We start from the raw sequence: 16,762 nt of genomic DNA, 5'->3' as shown, positions 1-16,762 counted from the left end.
AAAAGTCCTGAACAGGGTTCAAATCAAAAGCATCTGCATCAGGCATTAACTGACATCTAGAGCCGGTGTGGCTGTGAGAGGACGATGTTTTGGTTGGACATAGCAAACACACTTTTCAGGCAGCTGTTGACTTCGTGTGCGCTGGCTTGTGCCAATTTAAATTTCTACATCGGGTTCGCCGACACCAACTGCCACCGTGGACGGAGTCACATACAGTTGCTGCGCGTCACAGTCGCACAACAGCTGCATCACTGACTCAAGCAAACCCAGACTCTCCCCCGAGCGTATCCGCACATGTACCTGGTGCTCGCTGAGCAGTCCGTCTGGTTCAGATCTGGTGTCTTATCAGTAGGGGGGGGACTCAGAAGGCTCATTTGTTGGGAACAGGAGCCACACTGGGCCATTGTCATCAGCACATTTGGACAGTGAGTGGTGCATTACTGTCACCTGTTGAGGGGTTGTCTCATTCCATGCCTCACCTCCCCCTGATGGACAGCAGGTGCCCCGCAGGCTTCTGGACGCTGTCCGCATGAGACGTGCCAAATGTCCACCAGCTGCCTGGCAGCCAGTTCAAGGCCCGGCATCAGCGACAAGCACAGACGCACTCAAAGAACCATTCATAACGCTCGATTGACTGGGCTGCATTAAAAAATGTCTCCTTTACATATAGCACGCTACAGACGGCAGCTTTAAATAACAGCGTAGGCAATCTTCAAAAAGAGTCACACCAGCGACAGACTCAGCACTGCACACTATATATAATTTACATAATCACCAGTAGTGTGCTTCATAAATACAGGCTTATCGTAAAGAGACGTATGTAAATTTGGAATGCTCGATGTTAGAAGGTGGTGGGAGTGAGCTGCTAAAATAAGCAGCCAGCATGTCGTTTTCCCATAGCCAGAGCTGTTGTTATATGACTCTGAGATGCGAGACCCGATACTGTGACCAGTTATTCTGAAACAGACAGATGTGTGAATACAGAACAATAGCCAAAAACAACAGGGAGGAACCCGCTGTCCTCTCTGGCTGTCTGACTATGTGAGGGGCAGTGACCGGAAAACAAGGCCAGGACCATGTCGCAGGTGAATATTGGACTTTTTACATTTTTTTTTGTTCCAATGTTGATTTTAAATGTGTCACCACTGCAAGAAAAAATGTAGAAGGAAATTTAGTTTGAAATAATAAAATGCATGAAACTGAGACTCAAAACACCTGCTCGTCACTTTGTACAGTTCTGTTCTGTTCTGGTTCAGAGAGCAGCTTGTTCAAAGGAAAGAGTTTCACCCAAAATACACACAATGAAACACACAGATTTTTGTTTATTAAAAATATATATTGTACTGTATTTGGTCAAATAAATTCTCAAAAGCAGCGACTGTACGTTAAAATTCCATATTTTATGATTCATTATTCTAAACGATGAATAAAACAAAACAACACAAGCACGTGTTTGTGCAAAAAAAAGGTATCATACATGAAATAAATAAATTCTATGAACTCCAGAAGCTAAAACTGACAATCAACAACTGCATGTAATCTAAAAAAAAAACAGAACCACAACCATAGACGACCAAACACGCTCCATACTGTGTGTATACGACTATAAACACAAGCTTGTCATGAGGCTGCCTGCAGATTCTCTTTGGTCACATCCCTCCATGTTTCCAACGTAAACACAATAAATGCACATAAAGGAAACGTGGCTTTGAGGTTCTGTTTGACCCAGACTGAAGCAGAAACTTCTGTTAAACCTGCCCAAACCCTCGATGCTGTGTGAACGACTGCGTCTCTGAGCCTCCGTCCTACTGATGCACATTCACCACCAACATGTTCAAACTGGAGTCCGCCTGCTCCGCGTTCCGACCCGTGACTCACTACTACACGATTGCATGAGTCTGCAGTACTCGTGGATCGGACCACGCCCGTCCTCCGGCTCGGTCTTAAAGACAGACAGACAGACACCTGCCAAAGTGCTTGAAGCGACTCTGCGGTGGCTCCAGTAGGTGTCTCCGGGACACATTTTGACGTGACGACACACATGCCTACACACACACACCCACAGACTGGCGAGGTGAAACAACACCGACCACACGGCCGCATCGGGTGAAGAATCTGTAGGCGGCGAACACGCGGTGAGAGCTCTGACACCACATATCAAAAGAATTCATTCGTTTAACAAATATGAACGTTTTTCAAGTAAATGAAGCAAAAGTTTCTGGATATCAAAATGTCATCTCAGCACAAGCATCCCGACAAGATGTTTTTAAAGTTATTTTTTGGCCTTTATTATATAGGACAGTTGAGAGAGAGATGGGAAAGTGGGGGAAGGACCTGCAGCAAAGGGCCATGAGCGGGATTCGAACCCATCGAGGGACTGTAGCCCCTGTACATGGGGTCGCCAGCTCAACCAGGTGAGCTACAGCGGCGGCCCTCCTGACAAGATTTAATACGCTCTAAAACCGATGCTTGAAAACTATCCGATCAGCAATTAGAAGAACAACCAGACCTTCAGTGGTTCACAGTTTTTGATCATCTGTGCTGTTTTTAAATTCCTGTTGATTTGTGCAGCATCAAGGACAGTTTAAATGAGTCCCTTTGTAAACCTGAACTATCTACAGTCAGGCGTTCTCTACTGGAGATGTTCAGCTTAGAACCTGCATGTTATCGAACGCGTCATCCTACGTGACTGCTCATATATGTAAGTCATTCGAAACAGTCATCGCTTCCTTCCTGATGTTAAGCTAAGAATAGTTAAACCAAAACTAATATTAGATGAAGGATTAATCAGTCAGGCTGAGTCCTACCTGTTTCTGAAGCCGTAACACAGATTATGTTGTATTGACAGACCATTATTTATGTATGTATCCCCGTTTGAATTAGTGACTATTCTATATACAGTACATATATGTCAGTACCTCTCAAACTGTCCATTTACTTTTAAAATTAAAGTAGTAGTTAAACCATATAGGCCTAAAATACTTGTGTTGTTTCATACCTCACTAAAAGACAACTCATCCTGATCATCTGCATCCACTGGCACGCTGACGAGCTGCTGGCTCACCATGAATAGAAAGCCAACTGTGCCATCACGACACCCCGAGACGCTTTTCACTACATGATTACAAAAAAAAAAACCCTCTTTGCTTTTGCTTTTTGACAGTCATTAGTTTTGCTCTTTCTTGTTGCTGTGGTGGAGGGAAGCAGGCAGAGAGGCTGAAGCTATCATCTGATCTGAGATCTGTACCGTCTGCCGGGGGAGCGTTCCGGATCACACCTTCGCCTCCGACTAACAGTTCTGCTTTTACCGAGATGCATCGGAGGAGATGAATGGGAGACTATCTGATCACTGACGGGTTTTTCTATCTCATCATCCTAAAAAATATCCTTTTGATGGAAGCTTTACAGACACTAACAGTTGACTTGAGCGCTGGTGCGACGGCTCTTCACGCAGGTTCACTTCATTACCGACGCTTTCAGAGCCGCAGATGAGTCAGGGCGCGACTGCGTGAATTCTGATTATTACTGGCATTTCTCTTGACTTACAGAGGGTATCGCATGCTCGCCACTTAGAAAGAGTTCTTCTTTCAGCGAATGAGGAAATGACTGTCCAAACAGATGGTGTGCAATGTGATGCTTCAAAAACGACATTACGAGTGATGGGGTTGTTTTGGAGAAAATAAAACAGAGAACTAATTTAAAGCCAACATAAAAAAAGGATAACCAATATACAGAAGAAGGCTGCAGAATGAGGAAGCGCGGTTACAATGGAAGGTGAGCGATGTCCTCAAAAGGTATCGGCCGCCGGAGTGCACGTTGTGTAAATCTGCTCCCGTTAGTTCTTCTAATCGACAGTGGATCTAACCGACAAACAATCTGCAGCATCGTTCCACTAAAACACTGGGACAACGTATACAATCAGAATGGATTCAACCACCAATTTGCAGAATAATCCGATTCCTCCCCTGATAGCCATTAGTGTCTCATTACCTTGGAGCCGACGGGATGGCCCGCTAGTCTCTGGAGCTTACCCAGATGGGTGGGAGTGTCTTTACAGATCCTCAACTCCCTTCTGCGTGAACATTCCTATGCTGTGCTGCAAGGCATTTCCAGGGGTTTTCCTGCATTTTGGCGGCACCCTTAAGAGACTTTAGCTTGCGCCAAATGGCAATCAAGAGCACCAAATGATACCAGCGTTTATAGATGTTTTGAGTTTGTTGTTTTTCAGGAATATGCTTCGATGTCTCTGAAACAAGAGGCAAACCCATCACCACCCATTCTGAGCCTTAAATGAGTAAATATACTTTTAAAGCCTCACTAGTGGCCCTTGGTGCTGTGATATTCATCGCAGCCGGTGTTCCAACGAGCATCCGAACATCCGCTGTTGCTGTGCTTTCCACCCCGCCACCTCCAGTCAACAGAACACTGCAGGTACTCCTCACATCCAGCAGGCAATGACATATAACATCTGAGAGAACCCAGCATTGTCAATGCTCTGATGTCCCTCTTTCTGGTACAACTTCTGACAGCCTCTGGTCGTACAAATGAATAAATAAAACAGACAGTTGCTATAAACTGCCAGCCTTGTCACACTTCAAATAACTGACCACGCAGTTGAATAACAAGAAAAGTATTCACAGGTGGAGTTACGCGTCTTCTGTCCACGACAACTTCTGACGCTTCGGTGTGACACAAGTGCAAACCACAGGGCCCGACGGATCACACAAACCTGCATTTAGAAATACGATAAGTCATATCTGGTTAGACGAGTGTTCTCTGAAGTCCAAACACATCTGCATGGTGACAATACAGAAGAAGGAGAGCTACAGAACACAGAGTAGAAAACGACGACCAGTTCAGACCAGCTGGTGGTTTCATTTCCAAAATCCTCTCTTTGAATATGTTCGTACAGTTACAGTCCTTTCACAGCAGCACAAACGGGTCGATCCGGAGCTTCTCGTGACCCGTGCACATCCGATGGTGCTCTGGTTTCTACAGGGTGCAGTAAACATCACGCTACCGTAGAGTTACTGAGCAAGTTCTGTGACCCTGAACAAGTCCAGGCCGTCGAAGCATAAATTCTGCTCTTCCCGATCTATAGACAGCCTGAGTTGGTGCATTAACATTTTATAAGGGGACCGCTGAAAAATCCTATAACACATAAGCGAGTGGAGCTCGGCTTCAATATCTCACTCAGGGTTTAAGTGGGAAAGCGATACTGGGAATAGCACGGCGGCACAGGAGTCAAATGAGGAGAGAGGGTGGGAAAGAGAAAAGACGGCAGAGTAACGGTGACTTTGTGGTGCTACGCTTAGCAGGTATGACTGTTAGACTTCAACTGGAGCACGTTAAAATAAACAGGTATTGACGTGAGAGCAGCACCGACGCCTTATAGTCGGTTAAATGACCCCTGAAAAAGCATTCAGTGTGACAAGCATCCAACATTAAATGGCCTCGAAGACTTTGCATGCTGTTCATAAGAGTATGCACAACACGGATGCTTATCTTTCACTTTCGTGTGTGTGTGGATTCTGTCAACTGAATGAATGATTCACAAGAAAAGAGACTGAAACCATTCACAGAAGCAGTAATTTAAAACTCATGGCTCACGATGTTGTGCTGAAAGATCTTCTCCTGCACCTTTAAATCATGTTTATTGTCAGCATATTTACATATCGTGTTGTGTTTTTCACGTTATGATTAGAAAGCGTGTCGTGAAAACCAAAGAGGAGCTTTATTTGCTCTCAGTGTGGCTTTGCTCTGTGAGAAATCAACAGGTGACCGTCCTGCAGCGCTAAAACAAACAGCGAGGCCCACTGACACACCCTGCCATGAAAACACATCACACGCTTCAGTCGTACAGTCTCACTAAGAAAGAAGAGACACTGACTCCCTGAAAGCAGATAAAGAAGCAGCAGTCAGAGTAAAAGTGGAATAGTTTGCACTCAGCAGTATGGCATGTGACATATCACCGCGCCAGACAGAAAGCTGCAAAAGTGCCTGCATCCAAAAATGGGCTGAGAGTGTGTAGCGACACACACAACAAAATTTCTAAACTAAATACCAAACACTCACAAAAGCGTTGCTGCGAGCGCCCCGTCTAACCACCTGTGGCTGTTTCTGAGAATTCACATGAAAAGGCGCCCTCACCCTCGCATTTTTTTCCCTCCAGCACTGCTATCACTGCCATACTCTGCCTCCACATGCCCAAGGAGGGCTGCCCTGATAATCCATGTTTCCACCGTTGCTCTTGAATGACCTTTAAGTAATGAAAGCCAACGTTAGAAAGTATGTAAGATATGCGTGAAGTGGGCGTCTACGGGAGGAAGAGAGAGATGGCTCGTGCAGTTTAGCTGTAAATCCAGCTGAGGCCTACAAAAATCCTCCACTAATCTGCCTGGACTTGATCAGTCAGGATGTTTTTGCTCTCGTGCGTGAATCTCCGCCGCCGACGGCTGCCTCCACGCTAATATTAGCAAGCATGTGAGCGGAGCAACACCGTGCTCTTCAGCCAGCAATCAGATCACCCCAACATCTCATTATAGAGCCGTCTCATGCCAGCAGCTTCTTTGGTTACGCACAGAGTAAACTGAGCAGGGTTTCTGATATGCCATTATTTCTGGGATAAAAACAAACCAACACACACACTCACACACACACGCACACACACGCACACACACACCACCCCACATGCTGTCTTCACATGGCCATGTGAGTCATGTTTTCCCTTACTTGGGATGCTTCCTCCCTCACAGACGTCACATTAAACAACACACTGTGTTCAACAACTTTTGTCAGATGACTCAATGTTATGTCATCCCAATGCTATTTCAACTTGAGTCAACTGCTTGGCATTGGAGGGGGGGCGGCAGCTCCAGGGACCTGCCACTCTCTTACTGATAGAAGCATCATCTCTTATCTTCTGACTCTCCTAAATCCCTGCCTCAGCAGCCCCTCACTCTGTTCTAAAGATCAGCGTTGGGCGTCCAACCTCACGACTTTCAAGTGACTGAAATACGTCCACAGAGCCGAAGATCAAAATGCATCGAAAGCTGCTGTCAAATGATTCTTAGTCACGATTGCTTACTCTGTCTCATGTTTCTTGATCTAAATCATAACTTTGCGTCAGCAGCATCAGTAGCAGAACGTAGGTATCGTTTCGGCTAAAGCATTAAGAGATTTCAAAAGACACCAGATCTTAAAATGTTGACGGTAGGTCAGTAACATCCAACCCCAACACACACGATGCCAATAAAAGATCCTTCTGGACAGTCAAACTCCTCCATATCAAGATGTAAAATTACCTCATGTACCGTAATTTCTGGACTATAAGCTGCTACTTTATTCACACGCTTTGAACAATGATGCGGCTAATTTATGGATTTCTACAAATTCGCCTCGAGACCAAAGTGACGACGACAGAGAGACCGAGGAAGTGACGAAGTAATTCTGAGGCTGTTCAGTTCCGACGCTGAAGATGACGACTTTAGTGGTTTTAGCGCGCTGGAGGAAGATGAAGATAGCGATCAATGACTTTTCCTGGTAGGCGACTGGTTTTAACCAGACGTGTTACAGGCACTGTTCAGGCATCTACGTGTCTGTGTGTGTTACCGGTACGTGTTTAATTAACAGTTTAAAACATCTTTCTGGGTAAATATCTCGTGTTACAACGTGGACACCTGCAGCTTAGAGACAAGTGCGGCCCGTATATGTACAATTTTAAAGTTAGTGGGTGTGGCTTATGTTCAGGTGCCTCAATAGTCGGTGAATTACTATTTAAAATCCTGATGCCTAATTGATGACAAGATGTTAGCATTAAGTAATACTAGTTGCTCTAGAGTTGGTGAAAAACATATTCATAAGAACTCAAAGTAGATGCTGTTTCTGGAGGATGTGCTAAATGAGTGATTAGAACCAGCAAACCCACTAGAGAACGGGTTTTTGGGCCTTGGAGGAGTTGTAGACGTTGACACCGGCGCTGGAAAACACCACATGAGGTCTGAGTGGTCAAATGAGTGACGTTTTATAGAAATAACAGTAACGCGGCCATAATTCTTCATCATGTGCTTCGTATTTTTGGCAAAACATAAAAACAACGAATCTAATATTGTGTCAAGATTACCACAAACACACACACACACACACACACACACACACACACACACACACACACACACACACAGCTCCAGTGATTCAGGAAGCGGGTCATGTTTTTCCATACAGAACTAGGAAGTCCTAAGAGCAGCAGTAGAGGGACTTCCTTTGCCAAAGGGCCAAATTCCACATGTTTCATGACCATTAACCCACCCAGGCTGACTCAGACCCCCCACGCCCCCAGCCTCACAGCCTCCCTGCACTCGGCAACGGCTCTGGGAGGGACGGACGGAGGAAGGGAGGGAAGGAGGGGGGAGAAAGCCTCGACTTCACAACCAGCTGTTAGGTCTTTTCCCCTGGCAGGCGACTTCTAGAAACTCAGAGAAGTATGTTGGTTCTCCTCCCGCTAACCACATCTGAATCTCTCTCACTTTCACAGCAGCAGATACGCCGGCCGGCCGGCAGCGAGGGGAGGGGGGGAAACACGAGAGGAAATTAACTGTGGGTGTTGCTGAATACAGAATACACATTATAGTTCAAAATCACAACTGTGTTCGGTGCAAAAAAGAAAAAAAAGAGGGTAGACGCTTTTACTTTCTAAATCAGTGGAAGTAGCACGATGCCGGTTAGAAACTGTGGCAGGTAGCAGAAATAACACGATTCAGGAATGACCATTGCTGTGGTTGTCAACTACTTTCCTAGCACCCAAATCCAACTCAAGCCTTCAAAACTTCTGCAAGCTCAATACTTTAACATCAGACATCAGGTACGATGGTGTGCCTACAAGCACTGATGTGTTTTTAGACGATTCAAATATTTCACAGTTATAAAATCAGCGTCATCGCAGCATCAGCGAATCGACTGAAATGTCTTTAAAGGCTCGTCCGGTTCAGGTCAGCAGGCCGGGGCAACAATCTGTGCCACCGCTATCTGATCCCTTTTTACTTGGTATGCAGTTAATGAGCTTTTTGAACCCTCATTAGACACAACTCACCCCCACCACACACACACACACACACACACACACACACAGAGCCACTCACTTAAAGCTTTTCACCCCCACTCTGAAACGTGTGCCAGCCCACTATTGTCTGACAGTGTGGAGACATGCAGCTGCCTGCAGTCTGGTCTCCTGGAAGCCAGCATCAGTAACACACTGACAAGAAGGGGGAAACACACAAGGCAAAGGGCAAAGTTTGTCATCTCCCTCATACGGTGTGTGTGTGAGTGTGTGTGTGTGGGCTCTCCTAAATGACTATTATGAAAGCCTGGAAGGTCAGAGTAAGGCAGGCAGGCAGGCAGCAGGCTGTGTCTGCAGTGTGCTGGAATGCGACCAGGGATAGAGGGAGGTAAACTGTTTACATGCCTTTTATATGTGACACCAATGAGTTTTCAAGTCGGCTGCTATAAAAGCTGATGAAGACATTGTCTGTGAGAGTGGGGGGAGGAGGTGGAGGTTTTATCCCCAAGAATATTTACATGAGCGTGCTGGTTTGCCCTTGGTTACTGGAAGTGCCTGGAATGAGGTTAACCAGCAGCTCTGCTTGGTGAAAGTCTCAATACAAAAGTTAATCATCTTTCAATGGGCATTTTGTGCTGCTGCTGCTGCTTTTTTTTTTTTTTTTTTTTTGTCAACCCAAACGGATTTTCTCTGACTAGTTCACATATTTGTTGAGATTTTAACCCCTCTGGATGCATTTAAACGCACCGGGTTCCACTCTAACGTGATCTTTGTGCAGCTTTCCTCCCTCTCGTGTCGCTTTTTGCTCTCTTCCACTTTAAGCGTGGCTCGGTAGGCCACGGCGGGTCACAGTTGGAACAACTTAGCCGGGACTCGAACAGCCCGCCGCTGTACTTTACGCACAGCAAGTTAATCAGAAATAGGGCAAACTCCGGAGCTCGGCAGACCCACTTTACTTTCTCTTTGACTAGCGGCTATGAGCTGCAGAGTGGAAGGGGTCCTCTCGGAAATCGTTAAAGTGACAGCAGTCTTTCCTTTTTTTTCTCTTTTTTTTTTTTTTTAATTCTTCCCATCTAAAAAAAATTTAAAATTAAAAAAATCTCCTCAGAGCTAAATAGTTGAAGGCCTCAGTAAAAGTAGGAACCCCCCCGGTATCCGTTGACGGGGTGTCTGGCCTCCCTACACCGACCACCGACCACCGCCGCCGTGTTTTCGGGTAAGCAGGCAAATCAGAGCAAAAATAAAATAGAATAAAAATCAGGCGCATGGAAGGTGTTGGTCTGACGCGTACTGACCTGGATGAACTGGATCGTCAGGGCTGACTTGCCGACACCTCCGCCTCCGACCACCACCAGCCGATACTTCTCCTGCACCGAGCCGTCCTTCCAGCCTGCCATCGAGGACACTTCGCTGCGCTCTCTCCCTCTCTCTCCTCTCTCTCTCTCCGCCGCTTGCCGCCGCCGCCGCCGCCGCCGAAACACCAGTGAAGCAGCAAACACCCACTTTTTCCCCCCTCTCGTTCCCTCTCTCTCCCTCCCTCTCTCTCTCTCTCTCTCTCTTCTGTTAAAAAAAGAAAAGAGAGGAAAAAAAAAAACACGCGAAGAGGCCCTGCAGTGGAGACAAACCGGAGCGCAGAGAGGAAGAGAGGCAGATTTACAAGGAGCTCCGGCCGTGTGCGTAAAAGCTGATAGTCCGTTTTAGGCGCACGGATGGAGACGGAGAGGGATCCCGGGAGCTGCGGCCGCCTTGCCCATACGTCCTCACCGCGTTTCAGCCTTCGACAACACTGCGCTGCTCCAAAAAAAAGATGTGGATCCGATAGTAGGAGTGATCAGCCAGGCCAGTACTAATGTCTGGCGCTAGGGGCCCTTCTACAGGCTGTTTGCCTCGACACCCCCCCTGCGCGCACACCAACCCACTCTGCAGCCCCGTCCTGAGAAATCCGTGCAGCCCTGCAGTCACATTCCTGTCCTCAGTCTCGCACACTCTGTAATTACAACCAATTATGCAGCAATAATAAACGTGTCCTGCAGTGATCATCATAATGGAAACCCCCCCTCCAGCAATAGAAACTGTGTGTTTTTAAATAACCTTTCTTAACTTTATTGTAATATCCTCTTCATGTATGAAACTATGCTGCTTAGTGAGACACTTCTCATATTTATTTATAACGTTTACTACTTCCAACATCTGGCCCTTCCTCAATTTCATGTGTTTTTTTGGTCAAAAATTGCAAATTTATATTAGACAGATGTGCATTAATGCAGAGAAAGATGCATTTATAAATTGAGTAATTGTAATGTTTAATGATATAAAAAATAAATAAAATTGTGAAGCAATTATGAAGCAATAAAATGAGGCTAAACAAAACAACAACAACAAATATACTACAAATAAATTAGGAGAATATGTTCTATAGCTAAATGTAAATGGTCATTTACTAATTATCTATACTTATCAAGCTCCCTTTCATTTGTACATGTTCCACTGAAATCTTACATTTTTATTTTTAAAGTATGTGCTGTCATAATAATAGCTCAGGTAAAAATATATTTTTTAAAAGTGATGGATTATGACTTAATTAAATTGACCAAACTGGGATTCAGCCCAACTCAGCTCATCTGAAATTACAGATTTTGCACAAGTGTGTTTTGTGCATTTAATGTTTCATGTTATGGCAAATCTCTAACTGTATTTTGAACCCCACCACCTCAGTCTGCTTTGATGCCCGTGGCGCCACCTAGTGTTGAAATACAGCTATGATTCACATGTGCAGTGCTGGTAGTGCTGCTGAAGCTTTAGTTTCAGTCATGTGGGTTTAAGGTGCTGAGGGTTGGGTGTTTAGATGCTATAAAAGCAATTTGTTTGATTTTTTTGCAATAAAAAATCAAGAATAGGCATCTATAAAACCATCACAGGTGTTTAAAGAAATAATGTACGACACAAAATGATTAAAAGCAGAAGTTGTTCTGAGCCCAGCCCTGATGCAGGAAGATAATAGAGTCGCCACGGCTCTGCAGGCACACGGCGAGTCCTCTCAGAAACAGAATGTAGCTCTGTTCCCTCGTAGAGAAGAGGACTTTCTGCCGACATGTCAAAATAGAAAAACCGTGGCTGAAGCTCAGTGTGAAAGCTCGGTCCGTACAGTAAGGGGTTGCCCTGTGGTTGTCAGAGTTGTGAGCATTATTTAAATCCAGCGAGGCGGCGCGCTGCACACAGTAGCCGGAGCGCCGCTGTGCTGCCAGAGAGCCAACTGTTTACTTTCACAGCTGAAGCTCTGACCTCAAAGCAACCTTTCAGCCTTTATCTAACCCCCCAGAGAGACAGATTTTACAGATATTGTAAATGTATGAGCGGGGTGGTGACCCTTTAATCTGGCCTGTTCCCAGAAACGTCCCTTTACTCATAAATTATAAACAGGAGGGCAAGTGAAATGTGCAGGCCTGTGCCAGCGCCGATTCATCTCCATCTCATTATCACAGTGACAGTAAAACTTGCAGATGGCTCTGAGAGCACATCTGAAACCGCTGTCATATATTATCCTGGTAAAGAGAAGCTTCTGTGTTTTTGAGATGACATCGTCAGTCTTATGGGTCCTGACAGAACAAATTCCAATCAGTTTCACGCTGTGCAAGATATCACAAGAGGCATCTGAGGAATTCCAATTAGAGCCCGGAGCTGTGAGCTTTGAAGCCGGACGCAGCGGGAGCTCCGGGAAGCAGCCCCCTCACTTTGGGACGCGACCACCTGTAGGCTACGGCAACAAGTGCTTCAAATCAATTACTGAACATCTACTATGACTACTACCCGAGAGAAGGCACTCAAACCGTGGCTTCAAACAGTTATTTAATGATGAAACTGTTATTACCTACTGAATACAGCATGGAGGACAGCACTGTCATTATTTTAATACATATGTTTATTGAAAATTAAACAGGACAGGGAAAGAGACGTTGCTGAGATGTAGTTTTCAGAAAGAGGTGAATAAAAAAAAAAAAAAAGAAGAAGCACAGAAGCAACTGACCATATAGAGTTCTTAATTTGCTGTGATGAAAAGGCTGTAAAGTGGGTGACACAAAGAGAGAAGCAGCTGTTTCAGACGTTTGCCTTCTTCTGGGAGAGGTTGATCTTGTCGCCCAGGCTCAGAGCCATCCCCTGTGGAGCCAAGCAGGGACAGCGTCACATTTAATGGCTTATTTCATGTATTCGCTGTCCTTGTCCATTAAGTCCAAGTCTTTCAATAATGCATCAGAATAATACGCTATCCTACTAAAAGATGAATTGACTGCAAATAAATGTAGCCCGGCCTTTACTCGTCGGGTTTATCAGGGTTCACGGAGTGGCAGCTGTGACCCACCTGACTCTTGGCTCTAATGCGTATGTGTCCGTTGACAGGTGCCTCGGGCCCCAGGTGGATGGGCTTCTCGATGCTGACATTAGCCAGGGCATCTTCCCCAAAGATAGAACGGGCGTAAAGGTTGGCCGCCATGAAGCCGCAGAAGCCAGACAGCGCCTGGTTTGTGTGACAAAAAGCAGAGAGATGAGGAGCTTGTATAACGACCGCACAGTATCGACACATTTAGAACAATGGAGGGCTTTGTGGTGACTTAAGCTTATAAAATAGATTGCTGTTATGTAAGATCACATACATGCTGCATACAGTACATTCTCTGCCCACATCTGGGTGAACTCACAAGAACGTATACGTTGCTGGCAGTAAATAATCGCTTTTATTTGCTCGTTTCATTCAAGATAACTTGCTTTACTTTCCACACCAACCTTCTCAGGAGTCAGACACTTCATGTTGGTGGACCTGAGGATATGCTGGAGATACTCGTTGAGATCGGTGATGTTGGTGTTCACCGTCACCTACAACAAACAACCGTTAGACACCACATCGAATGCACACGTTTTAATCTTTGTGAATTTGTCAGACCGGCGATGCCAAATGTAGTTTTTTGTAAAGCCAGCTTCAAGTAACCAGTTATAAAGAAAAAGCTCACCTTGTTTTCCCACTCGAACTCCGCCCACATCTGCCTGAACTCTGCGTCGGTGCAGGAGGCCGGCTGGATGTAATCCATGATGTCGATGTGGATGTCGCTGAGCACGACGCAGTTCCTGTCGCTGGCAGCTCCCGACACATCGTAGACTGGAAGGAAGGAGTTAAACACAAATAAATTAAACGTGCATGCAGAGAGCAAAAAGCGAAATATGACAGAAAATGATCCTCTCACCGATATTTCCAAATATGATGCCGTTCTCAGTAGAAGCCACCTTGACGTTGGCCTTGATGTTTGCGAAATCATGTGGGGCCAGAGTTAGAGGTGAAGGCTTCTCAACCAGTTTGAGATCCCCTGGAGGATCCAAAAGGTCCATTTATTACAACATGAATTCAGTTTTAGAGAAGAGAAGCTGCACATTCATATGGTGGAGTATAAACTGGACTACGGGTTAGGGTTACTAACCTAAGGTGGCCAGTTCGAGGGTGCAGTTCTGAAGAGTATCACTGGTCTGGTTGACCACCAGTACATCCAGCACGATGTCATACTGGTTGACATGAACGTAGGCTTCAGCGTACACAGGGTCCGAGAAGCCCGTTAGTTGGGTCACCTGGGTTGGACAAAATTAATTATTCAACAATTCTAGTACAACTAAAAACAAACATTTGCTCCCTATAAGCCCTCAGGAGCTTTTCTGACTTTCATTTTCTAAAGAAGTGAATGAATCAAACAAGGACTTCAGCAGCAGTGCAACAGGATAAAACAAACTCTTAGCTATGTGTCTACTTATAAAAGAAAAAACGAATTAGCCAAAGACAAGCTAAACCTAAGTAACACTAAGTTAAATTTCACGACTAAACATCACACTGTCAAACTGTAAACACACACAAAGAAGAACAACTGCTCTCTTTCACACTGTGAACTCCCACAACAGTGTTTTTCTCTCCAGTCAGAACTCTGCAGGGCTCGTGGCGCACCTTGTTGAGCTTCGACGCCAGAGGATCAGCGGCCTCCTTCCTCTGAGTGTTGCCCATCGCGGCCAGCAGGCTGAGCTGGAACTGGTCCTCTTTAGAAGTCATCTCGTTCTTGGCTGTGAGCTGCATGAAGGAGATCGGGTCGTCCGCCTGCACCGTTACGTTACGTTTCTCAGACTCTTTCTGTGGTCGGAGGAAAAAAAAGACACACATATGGTTGTTTTCAGGGGAAATAACAGTCAGCCCACGACAGACCTAAACCACCGAGAATATCTCTGATGGTGAGCAAACAACCAAGACACAAAAACAAAGATGTATGGGTGCACACAGTATCTGCTCAGTAGGAGGAGGCGTGTGCATGTTCTGAGCCCCGTTTAGTGTGAAGGCAGCGGTTCTAAATGATGCCCAAGAGGCCTGCTCTGATCATGTTTCATCGTGAGGTAATAAGATTTTGAAAACAAAAATGTCAGCTGGCTTGTAAACAAGTATCACCCAATCTACAAACATAAAAAGCACATTTGCAATATTAATCAGTGAAGACTGGGTCCAAAAATATGCCACGAATAATGCGCTCCCTTCCTCTACTTGCGATGAAGTCTCAGCTGTGCCAGGAGTTTAAGTACATCGCTCTGAGTCGACTGTCATTACCTTCTGTGACAGCTTCTCCTCCTCCAGCCTGACAGTCAGCATATGTGACAGGGATTTACGGCACTCCTTGTTGAAAATGTCATTCATAAGCGGCGAGCACTCTGACAGGACCTTCAGGCAAAGCGAGATGCGGTCCACGTCGTCGTCTGTAATTGGCTTCTTGGGCAGAGAGGACTTGCCCAGGTGCAGCACAGTGACCATGAAGAGCATGGCCTCTGCTACGAACGACTGAAGGAGGGAAGAGACAGCAGCAGGGGTTAGAGGAACCAGCAGCACGTCAAATGATGCAGATGGCCGTCCAGTGAAGTGAGGAAAGCAGCACTTACATTCTGTTTCTTTTTATCTTGAACAATGGCGACATAGCGCAAGGCCACTTTGGTTAGTGTGGTGGCCAGGGAAGCTGCCACATAGAAGTCCCCATCCATCAGGAAGCCTCTGAGCGGAGGTCTACAACAAGAACAACATGCTGATAAAAAGCTGGACGGAAAACTGCACACAGTCAAGAGAGTACTATGGACCAATGCTGACATTCCTCCAGAATGTGCAACGCTCACCTATCCTCCTCTTTCTTTGAAGGCCTGGAGGAGCTGAGTGCACTCTGCGTCACGTAGGTGCCCATCTCTGTCACCAGCTTCTGAGCTGGAGCTGCACTCACTTCATCTTCCGGCTTCACCTCACCCGTCTCTTTCTTTATCTCATTCTCTACAATCGGGATCTGTCCGGGGCAGATATACGTGTCAGGTATGTGTGACAGCTTAATTAAGTTGGGACTACCCAGTAATCTTGTGTTGCAGTTATTTCTGACAACAACAAACACACCTCTCCCAAGGACCTGCGCACTTCTGTCATCACGTTCTGGATGTCTTCCTTGGTGCAGCAGTATTCTCCTAAGATCCAAAGTGCCCCCCTGTAAATCCTGAAATAGGATAACGGTGAGAAAGGTCACACATATACATAGTGCCACATACTCCTGTACTGATATTCTACCCAGTCCCTAAGACTCTGGACTCATAAGACTGTCAAGTCAATAAAACAGCTGACAAACAAAACGAGGAAAGAAGACCATTTCTGTTTGTTATGCAAAA

At 45.7% G+C, this 16,762-nt stretch overlaps 2 protein-coding genes across 3 annotated transcripts in view; both read right to left on the bottom strand.

Moving 5' to 3' along the window:
- Positions 1-10,602, bottom strand: part of rras2 (RAS related 2) — a 30,170-nt gene extending 19,568 nt beyond the window's left edge. The window contains exon 1 of the mRNA XM_008290415.1: positions 10,351-10,602. Within this exon, the coding sequence (XP_008288637.1) occupies positions 10,351-10,452 (102 nt within the window). The 5' untranslated portion in view covers positions 10,453-10,602. The remainder of the gene's footprint in view (positions 1-10,350) is intronic.
- Positions 10,603-12,888: 2,286 nt separating this feature from the next.
- The window catches only part of copb1 (COPI coat complex subunit beta 1), a 10,245-nt gene continuing 6,371 nt past the window's right edge, over positions 12,889-16,762 (bottom strand). For both annotated transcript variants that reach the window (XM_008290413.1, XM_008290414.1), the window contains exons 12-22: positions 16,497-16,593; positions 16,232-16,392; positions 16,004-16,124; positions 15,678-15,905; positions 15,033-15,212; positions 14,521-14,665; positions 14,290-14,409; positions 14,059-14,204; positions 13,835-13,924; positions 13,413-13,568; positions 12,889-13,210 (exon numbers count right to left, since the gene is read on the bottom strand). In XM_008290413.1, the coding sequence (XP_008288635.1) occupies positions 13,151-13,210; positions 13,413-13,568; positions 13,835-13,924; positions 14,059-14,204; positions 14,290-14,409; positions 14,521-14,665; positions 15,033-15,212; positions 15,678-15,905; positions 16,004-16,124; positions 16,232-16,392; positions 16,497-16,593 (1,504 nt within the window). In that variant the 3' untranslated portion in view covers positions 12,889-13,150. The remainder of the gene's footprint in view (positions 13,211-13,412; positions 13,569-13,834; positions 13,925-14,058; positions 14,205-14,289; positions 14,410-14,520; positions 14,666-15,032; positions 15,213-15,677; positions 15,906-16,003; positions 16,125-16,231; positions 16,393-16,496; positions 16,594-16,762) is intronic.

The sequence above is a fragment of the Stegastes partitus genome, unplaced genomic scaffold (genome assembly GCF_000690725.1).
Source record: "Stegastes partitus isolate 25-593 unplaced genomic scaffold, Stegastes_partitus-1.0.2 Scaffold672, whole genome shotgun sequence".
Taxonomy (NCBI): Eukaryota; Metazoa; Chordata; class Actinopteri; family Pomacentridae; genus Stegastes; species Stegastes partitus.
Note: the sequence above shows the minus strand (reverse complement) of the source record. Positions and strands in the feature narration are given on the sequence as shown.